Below are 12,103 nucleotides of genomic sequence, written 5' to 3' on the forward strand. Positions count from 1 at the left end.
ATCCTGTCATCTGTCTTAAAGAAAAAGAAATTGAAGCCTAGAGATGATATACATATCACCCAAAGTAACACAGCTGCGAATTGGTAGAGGCAGGACTTGATCACAGGAAGTCTGAATCCAAAGTTTAAGCTCATATCAACCATGCTATATTAAAAAGCAAATATTTAAGACAATGACTATAATTGCCTTCTGAGAGAAAGAGAGAGAATCTTTGCATAAAGTTGTAATCCTCTGTAATACTTTGCCCTCCCTCTCACATATTTTTTAATTATTTGTTGATACCACTGTAATGCAGATTGTCATTATTATCCCAGATCTGCATCTTGTCATTGTGGTCCATGGGAAACACGTCCACAACTAAGGCCTGGAACAGCTCATCAGTGACCACATTCATCTTCGTGGGATTTGCAGACCATCCAGAACTCCAGGTCCTGCTCTTTGTGACCTTCCTGGGTTTCTATCTTGTGACCCTCTCCTGGAACCTGGCCCTCATCTTTCTAATCAGAAGTGACACCCGTCTGCAAACACCCATGTATTTCTTCCTCAGCAACTTGTCCTTCATTGACATCTGTTACTCTTCCACAGTGGCTCCCAAGATGCTCACTGACTTCTTCCAGGAGCAGAAGACCATATCATTCTTGGGTTGTGCTGCTCAGTTCTTTTTTTTTTGTTGGCATAGGTCTAACTGAGTGCTTTCTCCTGACTGCTATGGCATATGATCGATACACAGCCATCTCCAGTCCCCTGCTCTACACTGCCATCATGTCCCAGGGTCTCTGTACACGCATGGTGATTGGGGCATATTTCAGTGGCTTCCTGAGCTCCCTGATCCAGGCCTGCTCTATATTTCAGCTCCACTTCTGTGGACCCAACATCATCAACCATTTCTTCTGTGACCTCCCACCAGTCTTAGCGCTTTCTTGCTCTGACACGTTCCTCAGTCAAGTGGTGAATTTTCTTGTAGTGGTCACTATTGGGGGAACATCATTCCTCATCCTCGTCATCTCCTACAGTTACATAGTTGCTGCTGTCTTGAAGATCCATTCAGTGGAAGGCCAAAGGAAAGCCTTCAACACATGTGCCTCACACCTGATGGTGGTGACTCTGCTGTTTGGGACAGCCCTTTTCATGTACCTGCGACCCAGCTCCAGCTACTCTCTTGGCAGGGACAAGGTGGTGTCTGTGTTCTATTCACTGGTGATCCCCATGCTGAACCCTCTAATCTACAGTTTGAGGAACAAAGAGATCAAAGATGCCCTGTGGAAGTTGTTGGAGAATAAGAAAGTGTTTTCCTAGTTTATGATTGAAAACATATTTCTCCAAACTGACAGAGACTTATATAACATATGATATCTACCTCCACCTCTGGCTTAGGCAAGAGGTACATTTTGTGTGCATATTTGGAAATGGAGGCTCCTCCTGCCAAATTTTTCTCACTGTTCCCCCTGGTGATCTGTCCACTGACCCCACCGTGGATAGCCAAAAAGGGGAAATGATTATTGCACAAAAATAATCTCCCTGGGATTCTCACAATTAGTATTACAGCAACCACATTTTATTGGGTACTTAACATATATGAGGCACAAAAGTTATTTAATAAAATACTCATTGCAGTGCTATGAGGCAAATAGTACTATCCCTATGTTACAAATGAAGAAATGAGGTCCTAGGAAGAAAAAATGACTTGCCCAGCGTTATACGGAAAGTAAGGGGCAAGAATCCCATTCAAACCTAGGTCCTCCTGACTCCAGAGCCCATACTCTGCCCAAATGCTGCCTTCCGTGTTCAACAACAAACAGCCCTGAAGTTGTACATGTGTATAACTCTTATTACTAGTATATGGCAGGATCCAAAAAGATACACTATGTATAGCTGAGGTACCTTACAAAACAAGATGCCTTTTTACTCCATTAAACATTCTCTCCAAGGTATCCCTGTTGGATTCCCATTATGGCTACTGAATAATTTTCTAAACAAAATGTACCGAAGTACATTACCCTTTTCCGCCATTTCTATCTGAGCTGTGTAGGGGCCTGGAAAATTTGTGTCCCATGATATCACATCCGTACTCTTCTCTTCCCAGTCTCTGTCACCTAAAGTGCCTACTAGGTCTGTATTTCCTTGATTTCAACCATGTCATTCCTTTACCAGTTCAGCACCCGACTCCACTTCACAGCTTAGTCTCCCTTTTGATCACCACACTCTGAGTTCCTCTTGCTCTCTTCTATCCAAACCCATTGCTCCCATAAAATCTTTGTTTCTTAACCTGAATGGATTAGCCCACATTCAGTACTATTTGCCACTATCTCTGGAAGGTATGTCTCAGGCCATCACCTCCAGGTCATTAGTCCTTCTTAAAGGACATGGACAGTGGAGTTGTCCAGCACAACCATTTCTGCTGGTAAATCCCTCCATCATTCCTTTATGGCCCTGTCCTCTTCTCAACACATTCATTTTTCCATTAATAGAGGTCTATTGGATATGCAAAAAGTCTTCATTTGATTTCATTGTTCATGTAAGTGGATTAACTACTTCATATTTGGAAGAGCATAAACAACGCACAGGGGAGGTGAGATCTCTGTCCCAGGTCTCCTGGATTCTTGAGTCTCCTAAATTCATTCCCATTCAAAGTCAAACAAACTTAAAGTGATTCATACAAATAATATCCAATGATATTACCCAATGGGTAACTTTTCCTGAAATTTTTTTATCAGTTACCTCTATGAATATTAGGACTTATATGGCACTGTATTGGAAATTCTGGGAATCACCTTTATTGATGGATGTTATACCCAGGATACTTCTAGTTTTCTGCTTCCTTAGCAGGCTGAGTACAATGTGAGGAAGTCTTTAGGATTATTTCAGATGTAAGATCTAATGAAGGGGCCAGTCAGGCCAAGCGGAGCAGATTTCGATACATGTGAATAGATGATTTCTTTGAAGTTTAGAATTGACATTCTTGAATTCTGATATATTTCCATTCAAATTAATAGCTATGATTAAGTAGAATTATTTTTTCTTCCTAAAGGAAGTGATTCAATTTATGAAAAATATGGAAAAGGTTTACCTTAAAGGAAAAGTACAAATTATTTAATATCAAATCATTTTACCTTCTTCTCCTTCTTTAAAACACACACACATTCCTCATCTGCTTTATGTTCCAACTCATCTTAGTTCATATAACATAAACCCTCCACCTGGCCTCTTGAGAGAACTTTACATATAAGCAAAATACAATGTGGCCTCTACACAGTTCACTCTGAGGAATCTGAGTGTATTGGTTTACTATCACTAATGTAACTAATTACCACAAAGTAAGTGGCTTAAAACAACATAATGTTATTATCTCACAGTTCTGTAGGTTAGACGTTTGAGAGAGGTCTCACTGGGCTGAAATCAAAGTAGTAGCAGAGCTGTGTCCCTTTCTAGAGGCTCTATGATAGAATCCATTTCCTTGCCCTTTGCAGCTTTTAGAGACCACCCACATTCCTTGGCTCATGGTTCCCTTCCACCATCTTCAAAGCCCACAATGTCACATCTACCCTCACTGGGAAAGGTTCTCTGCTTTTAAAGACTCTCGTGATTAGAGTCATGCGCCACATAACTAGGGTTCAGTCAAAAACAGGCTGCCTATATGACGGTGGTCCCATAAGATTAGTATCATATAGCATAGATGTGTTGTAGTATACACCATCTAGATTTGTGTAGATACACTCTGTGATGTTTGCACAATGACAAAATCGCCTAACGATGCATATCTCAGAATGTGACACTTGAGTGTAGGTTGGGCCTGCTGAGATAATCCAGGATAATCTCCCCATTTCAAAGTCTATAATTCAATCACATCTTAAAACTCTCTTTTTCCTGAAAGATAATCTATTCACAGGCTCATAGGATTAAGATTTTGTCATGTTTGGGGACCACTATTCTCCCTACTTAGCTCTTTTAACATTTGATGTCACTTTACTGATTTGAGTTTATGAGGCCAGCTCTCAAGAACATTCATGAGCTCCCCATTGCCCTCAGGTTAAAGTCCTTAACATGCATTATAAAGTCCTCTTTGCTTCATGCTGCAGCTCTGCTTACTTCAACTCTTCACCCCCTACTACATCTCCCCTAGTACTTTGGGGACAGCATGCTGTCCCAAGGCATCTATTTCTTTTTCTTCCCCTCAAGCTCTTTGTACTAGGAGTTTCCTCTTTCCTCCATAATCTTTTTAACTGACTGATGGTTGTTCATCCTTCAGGTCTCTACTCAGAGCACTTCCTCCATGAAGATCTTCCCACCCATTTCCCAAACCCAGGACATCATGGTTTACCCAGTTGTTGCACTAACATTACTGTTTGTAATCATTTGTTCTATTGCATGTACCTTACACTAAACTATAACTTCCTTGAGGATAGAGATAGACCCTTGTTCACTTTCATTCATCCATCTAACACAGTGTTTGGCACATAGTAGACATATGATAAATATTTCTTTAATAAATAAACAATTCATTGTTTATAGTAACTTTGGCTTTTGCTGCATATAGTGATTGTATTATTGTCTTGTGGTATGGCTAACAAGGTTTCTTATAGATGTATTTCAACAAAAGAGAGACTGAACAAAATTAGACCACTTTTCTCATCTATTATCCTTCTATAAAATTTTAGGAGGGCTTTTAATTAAACTGCTAATCATAACGATTCAAATAAATTAGCAGTACTGATTACTGTAAATATAATACACAACTAGAGACAGTTAAATAGAAAAACAGATACCAGAGAATCCTCACAAATAAAACACTCCATACAGCAGTACTTAATTTCTTTCCATCTTTGCCATCTCTAGGCATAATTTATTTAAACTCACACAGAATTACTCAATTAAAATTAAAGCCAGGTTACCATATTTCTGGCTTTAGTGGACTCCCATCTTCACCAGAAATCAAGGCACTCATTTCCCCAATCTGAGAAATCTAACCCAGTTTGTGCCTGAAGACAAGTGCAAACCTCCCCTGAGACTTTTTCAACCTCTTCTGCTTCCTTCCTTTCTAACTATAAAGAGAAAAAGAGACCATTATTCTATCACCCATGAATCCACTGTGTCCAGAACAAAATACTCTGTGAAGATTAGCTTTCTCCCTCTCCTTCAGAAATCTTCCATCTCTCAAATTTAGCTCTCTCCCCTTAGAAATTAGAAGCTACCTTAACTTGGTTAAAGTACAAAATGATTTGATAAATATTTACAAACTCAATTTTACCAGAAACGTGTTCTGGGATATATTTAAATAAAGTTTTTAAGCAGAGATAAAAGGTCTCCACTTATTTGCTTTTGCTCTTTGTAGTTTCAAAATATTTTAGGATGACTTGAAATATTCATGCAATGAACAAAATAAAGCAAGTTGCAAATAAGTCAACAGCTATATGCTTTTTAAAAAGTTAAAATGCTGCATGGCAATTAGAAAAACATAGATAAATATATACATGTAATCTTGGAATAGAAAAGATCTTTCTAAACTTAATGCTAAAAGCAAAACCATAAAGAAACAAAGGACAGGTTAGACTACAATAGTGTTAAAATCTATATGGCAAAAAAACAAAATAAAGAAAGTCAAAGGACAGAAGTCTAATGAGGAAAAATATGTGCACTACTTATGGTAGACAGTAGTTTATATAAGTTTATCTTACAAACAAAATTAGAACAAGATAAACCAATAGAAAAATGGGCACAATTCTGTCTTTAGGTCAGAAGTGTGTCTCTTGTATGCAGCATAGATATGGGTCTTGTTTATTCATCCAGTTAGCCACCCTATGCCTTTTGATTGGAGCATTTAGTCCATTGACATTTAAAGTAGCTATTGATAAGTATGTACTTATTGCCATTTTGTTCCTTCTTTCTTGGTGTTTTAATAGTTCTTCTCTGTTCCTTTCTTGTCTTGCTCTCTTCCTTTGTGGTTTGATGGCTTTCCTTAGTATTATGTTTGGGTTTCTTTCTCATAAGTTTTTGTGTATTTATCATAGATTTCTGACTTATAATTGCCATGAGGTTCATATATAATAACCTATGTACATAGCAATCTATATTAACTTGATGGTCTCTTTAGTTTGACCTCTTTCTAAAAGTTCTACTCTTATTCTCTCCTTCTCCCACAGTTTCTGTTTTTGATATCAAATCTAACCTCCTTTTTTTGTGTGTGTGTATTGTTACCCTCTTATTATGGAAATTTTAGTACTTTTGTTTTTTGGCCTTCATGTTATCTTCATAGGTGTTTGATCTGATACCTTTACTGTATTTTTGCCTTTACCGGTGATTTTAGCACCTTTTTTTTTTTATAGAGGGGAGGGAGGAGGGAGAAAGGGGTGATGAGGCACATGTGTGTGGTGTTGGATTGTAATTAGTCTGTGGGTGGTGAAGGTGATGCAGTCTTCACAGGAATCAAAATATAATCATGTACACCTGAAATTTACATAATGTTAAAAACCAATGTTACCTCAGTAAAAAAAAGGGGGGGCACAGTTATGAGCAAGCAATTCACAAAAAAGAAATACAAATGGCTAATAATTTGATGAGAAAATACTCTAGAGTACTAATATTCAAAGAAATGAAAACATAGCAGTGAGAATTTTTTTCTATTAAAAAGGCAGATGTTAAAAGTAACAATAATACCAAATGCTAACAAAGTTACAGAAAAATAGGCCCTCTCATATATAATTGGTAAAACATAAATTGCATCATCTTTCTGAAGGTCAGTTTGACTACATGTACCAAAAGTAATTAAATGTACATGCTTTTACACAATGTTAAAAACCACTACAACCTGAATAAAATAATTGATAAAACAATGTACATACTTTTGCCTCACCTATCGTCCTTCTTGGAATGTATTCTAAGGTGTGCATGTATGTCCAGGGATGCTCATCACAGTGCTACATAATGGTGAAAATTGAAGCAACCTTTTTTTTTTATTAAGATTATGATAGATTACAACCTTGTGAAATTTCAGTTGTACATTATTGTTAGTCATGTTGTAGGTACACCACTTCACCCTTTATGACCTCCGCCCATGCCCCCTTTCCCCTGCTAACCAACAATCAGTTCTCTTTGCCTATATGTTAACTTCCACCTATGAGTGGAGTGATACAAAGTTCATCTTTCTCTATCTGGCTTATTTCACTTAACATAATACCCTCAAGGTCCATCCACGTTGTTGTGAATGGGACAATTTTGTCCTTTTTTATGGCTGAGTAGTATTCCATTGTATATATATACCATATCTTCTTTATCCAATCATCAGTTGCTGGGCACTTAGGTTGCTTCCACGTCTTGGCTATTGTATATAATGCTGCAATGAACATAGGGGTGCATGGGACTTTTGGAATTGCTGATTTCAGGTTCTTAGGATAGATACTCAGTAGTGGGATGGCTGGGTCATAAGGTATTTCTATTTTTAATTTTTTGAGAAACCTCCATACTGTCTTCCATAGTGGCTGCACCACTATCCTTCCCACCAACAGTGTATGAGGGTTCTTTTTCTCCACAACCTCTCCAACATTTGTCACTTTTGGTTTTGGATATTTTTGCCATGCTAATAGGTGTAAGATGATATATTAGTGTAGTTTTGATTTGCATTTCCCTGATGATTAGTGATGATGAGCATCTTTTCATGTGTCTATTGGCCATCCTTATATCTTCTTTGGAGAAATCTCTGTTCATGTCCCCTGGCCATTTTTTGATCGGGTTGCTTGATTTTTTGTTGTTGAGCTGTGTGAGTTCTTTATATATTATGGAGATTAACCTTTTGTCGGATAAATAACTTGTAAATATTTTTTCCCAATTAGTAGGTAGCTTTTTTTGTTTCAATCCTGTTTTCCCTTGCCTTGAAGAAGCTCTTTAGTCTGATAAAGTCGCATTTGTTTATTCTTTCTATTGTTTCCCTCGTCTGAGGAGTTATGGTGTCTGAAAAGATTCTTTTGAAACTGATGTTAAAGAGTGTACTGCCTATATTCTCTTCTAGAAGACATATTGTTTCAGGCCTAATCTTTAGGTCTTTGATCCATTTTGAGTTTATTTTTGTGAATGATGAAAAAGAATGGTCAATTTTCATTCATTTGCATGTGGCTGTCCAGTTTTCCCAGCACCATTCATTGAAGAGACATTCTTTTCTCCATTGTAGGCCCTCAGCTCTTTTGTCGAAGATTAGCTGTCCACAGATGTGTGGTTTTATTTCTGGGCTTTCAATTCTGTTCCATTGATCTGTGCACCTGTTTTTGTACCAGTACCATGCTCTTTCGATTACTGTAGCTTTGCAGTATGTTTTGAAGTCAGGGATTGTGATGCCTCCAGCTTTATTCCTTTTTCTCAGGATTGCTTTAGCAATTTGGGGTCTTTTGTTGCCCCGCATGAATTTTAGGATTCTTTGTTCAATTTCTGTAAAGAATGTCACTGGGATTCTGATTGGGATAGCATTGAATCTGTAGATTGCTTTAGGTAGTATGGACATTTTAACTATGTTTATTCTTCCAATCCATGTGCGTGGAATGTCTTTCCATCTCTTTATGTCGTCATCAATTTCTTTCAGGAAAGTCTTTTAGTTTTTGTTGTATAGATTTTTCACTTCCTTGGTTAAATTTATCCCAAGGTATTTTATTCTTTTTCTTGCGATTGTGAATGGGATTGAGATCTTGAGTTCTTTTTCTGTTAGCTCATTGTTAGCATATAAAAATGCTACTGATTTATGTATGTTGATTTTATACCCTGGAACATTGCTGTAGCTGTTGATTATTTCCAATAGTTTTCCTATGGGTTCTTTGGGGTTTTCTATATATAAGATCATGCCGTCTGCAAACAGCGAGAGTTTTACTTCTTCGTTGCCTATTTGTATTCCTTTTATTTCTTTTTCCTGCCGAATTGCTCTGGCCAACACCTCCAGTACTATGTATAGACTATGTATATAAGAGTGGTGAAAGTGGGCACCCTTGTCTTGTTCCTGTTCTCAGAGGAGTGGCTTTCAGTTTTTGTCCCTTGAGTCTGATGTTGGTTGTGGGTTTGTCATATATGGCTTTTATTATGTTGAGGTACTTTCCTTCTATACCCATTTTATTGAGGGTTTTTAACATAAATGGATGTTAGATCTTGTCAAATGATTTCTCTGCATCTATTGAGATGATCATGTGGTTTTTGCTTCTCATTTTGTTAATGCAGTGTATCATGTTGATTGACTTGCGGATGTTGAACCATCCCTGTGTCCCTGGTATAAATCCCACTTGATAATGGTGTATAATCTTTTTGATGTAATGCTGTATTTGGTTTGCCAAAATTTTGTTGAGGATTTCTGCATCTATGTTCCTCAGTGATATTGGCCTGTTGTTTCCCTTCTTTGTGTTGTCCTTGTCAGGTTTGGGGATCAGGGTGATGTTGGCTTCATAGAATGTGTTAGGGAGTGCTCCATCTTCCTCAATTTTCTGAAGTAGTTTGAGAAGGATAGGCATTAAATCTTCTTTGAATGTTTGGTAGAATTCTCCAGAGAAGCCTGGACTTTTATTTTGGGGGAGGTTTTTGATTACTGTTTCTATTTCTTTACTTGTGATTGGTCTATTCAGATTCTCTATTTCTTCCTGCTTCAGTTTGGGGAGGTTGTAAGAGTCTAGGAATTTACCCATTTCTTCTAGGTTGTTCAATTTGTCGGCATATAGTTTTTCATAGTATTCTCTTACAATCCCTTGTATTTCTTTGGTATCCATTGTGATTTCTCCTCTCTCATTTCTAATTTTATTTATTTGAGTCTTCTCTCTTTTTCTCTTAGTGAGTCTAGCTAAGGGTTTGTCGATTTTGTTAATTTTTTCAAAGAACCAACTCTTTGTTTCATTGATCCTTTCTACTATCTTTTTTGTTTCAATATCATTTATTTCTGCTCTAATTTTTATTATTTCCCTCCTTCTACTGACTTTGGGCTTTGTTTGTTCTTCTATTTCTAATTGTGTTAGGTGTTGTTTGAGGTTGCTTATGTGAGATTTTTCTTGTTTTTTGAGGTGAGCCTGTCTTGCAATGAATTTCCCTCTTAGGAGTGCTTTTGCTGTGTCCCAAATGAGTTGGTATGGCGTGTTTTCATTTTCATTTGTCTCCATATAATATTTGATTTCTTCTTTAATTTCTTCAATAATCCATTGTTTGTTCAGTAGTATGCTGTTTAGTCTCCGCATTTTTGCTCCTTTCCCAGCTTTATTCTTGTAGTTGATTTCTAGGTTTATAGCATTATGATCCAAAAAGATGCTCGATATTATTTCAACCCTCTTGAATTGATTGATGCTTGCTTTGTTTCCCAAGATATGATCTATCCTTGAGAATGTTCCATGAGCACTTGAGAAGAATGTGTAACCTGCTGTTTTTGGATGAAGTGTTCTATATATTTCTATTAAGTCCATCTGGTCTAATTTTTCATTTAATTCTTTAATTTCCTTGTTGATTTTCTGTCTGGATGGTCTACCCATTGGTGTTAATGGGGTGTTGAGGTTCCCTACTATTATTGTATTGTTGTTGATGTCTCATTTTAGTTTTGTTCAGAGTTGCTTTACAAATTTTGGTGCTCCTGTGTTGGGTGCATGTATATTTATAAATGTTATGTCATCTTGGTGGCGTGTCCCTTTTTGTCATTATAAACTGCTCCTCTTTGTCTTTCTTTATCTGTTTTGCTTTGAAGTCTACTTTGTCTGATATAAGTATGGTGACACCTGCTTTCTTTTGTTCATTATTAGCCTTGAGTATTGTCTTCCATCCCTTCAGTCTGAGTCTGTGTTTGTCTTTGGGGCTGAGGTGTGTTTCCTGGAGGAAGCATATTGTTGGGTCTTGTTCTTTGATCCATCCTGCCACTCTGTGTCTTTTGATTGGAGAGTTCAATCCATTTACATTTAGAGTGATTATTGAAATGTGGGGGCCTATCGCTGCCATTTTTTCACTTGTTTTCTGGTTCTCTTTCATTTCCTTTGTTTCTTGTCCCATGATTTTTGGACTAATAATTCAGGTAGGTAAATTTCTATATTGGCTTTCTTCTTATTTGTAATTTGTGTCTTTATTCTTGTTATTTATTTAATGGTTACCAGGTGGTTTTTATAAAACATCTCATAGATGAGGTAGTTCATTTTCTGATAGCCTCTTATTTCCTTAAATTAAAACATTCCATCCCTTTTCTCTTCCCCTTCCAAGTTGTTATTGTCAGATTTTTTTCCCCTTCCTTCTTGTGTTGTGGGTTTGTGGTTAAAATGACAGGATTATATTTTTTCTTGGTGTTTCCCTTCCTTTTATCTTTAATGTTTTATTTAACTTTTGCTAACCTGTTCTGATGGAGAGTTGCTACTTTCTGTTATTGTCCTTCTACTTATCTCCTTTGCTCTGGGTTTTGGAACCCCTTTCCTTTTTTTGATTTTTCAGGTATGAGGGTCTTCCTGAGCATTTCTTGAAGAGGAGGTCTTGTGACAATGGACTCCCTTAACTTTTGTTTATCTGGGAAAGTTTTTATTTCTCCATCATATTTGAAGGATATTTTCGCTGGGTAGAGTATTCTTGGCTGCAAATTTTTGTCTTTCAGAGTTTTGAATATACATTCCACTCTCTTCTAGCCTGTAAGGTATCTGCTGAGAAATCTTCTGATAGCCTCATGGGGGTTCCTTTGCAGGTTATTTTCTTCTGCCTGGCTGCCCTTAGTATTTTCTCTTTGTCATTGACTTTTGCTAGCTTCACTATTATATGCCTTAGGGTGGTCTTCTTACATTGATAAAGTTTGGAGATCTATTGGCTTCTGTCACATGGAGTTCCATCTCTCCCCCAGGTTTGGAAAGTTCTCAGCCATTATTTCTTTGAACAGGCATTCTGCCCCCTTCTCCTTCTCTTCTCCCTCTGGTATACCTATAATCCTTATGTTTTGACTCCTAATTGAGTCTAATAATTCTTGGAGAGTTTCTTCATTTCTTTTTGTCGGTGTCGCAATCCAATGTACACATCAAGATAGATGCGGAGAGGGCTGATGGCCACTCTGAGTTTATTATAACCAGCGTTTCAATATATACATAGCTTACATCTGTTAAACATACACAGGTGTTCTGGACAATGTAATTAGCAAATGCCA

At 37.3% G+C, this 12,103-nt stretch overlaps 1 protein-coding gene across 1 annotated transcript; it reads left to right on the forward strand.

Annotated features, from left to right (window-relative positions):
* Positions 1 to 338: 338 nt before the first annotated feature.
* Positions 339 to 1,296, forward strand: LOC138916546 (olfactory receptor 5A1-like). Its single transcript, XM_070229170.1, is given in 2 exon segments — positions 339 to 659; positions 661 to 1,296. Coding segments are annotated over 2 exon segments (957 nt in total).
* Positions 1,297 to 12,103: the final 10,807 nt, after the last annotated feature.

The sequence above is a fragment of the Equus caballus genome, chromosome 12 (genome assembly GCF_041296265.1).
Source record: "Equus caballus isolate H_3958 breed thoroughbred chromosome 12, TB-T2T, whole genome shotgun sequence".
Taxonomy (NCBI): Eukaryota; Metazoa; Chordata; class Mammalia; order Perissodactyla; family Equidae; genus Equus; species Equus caballus.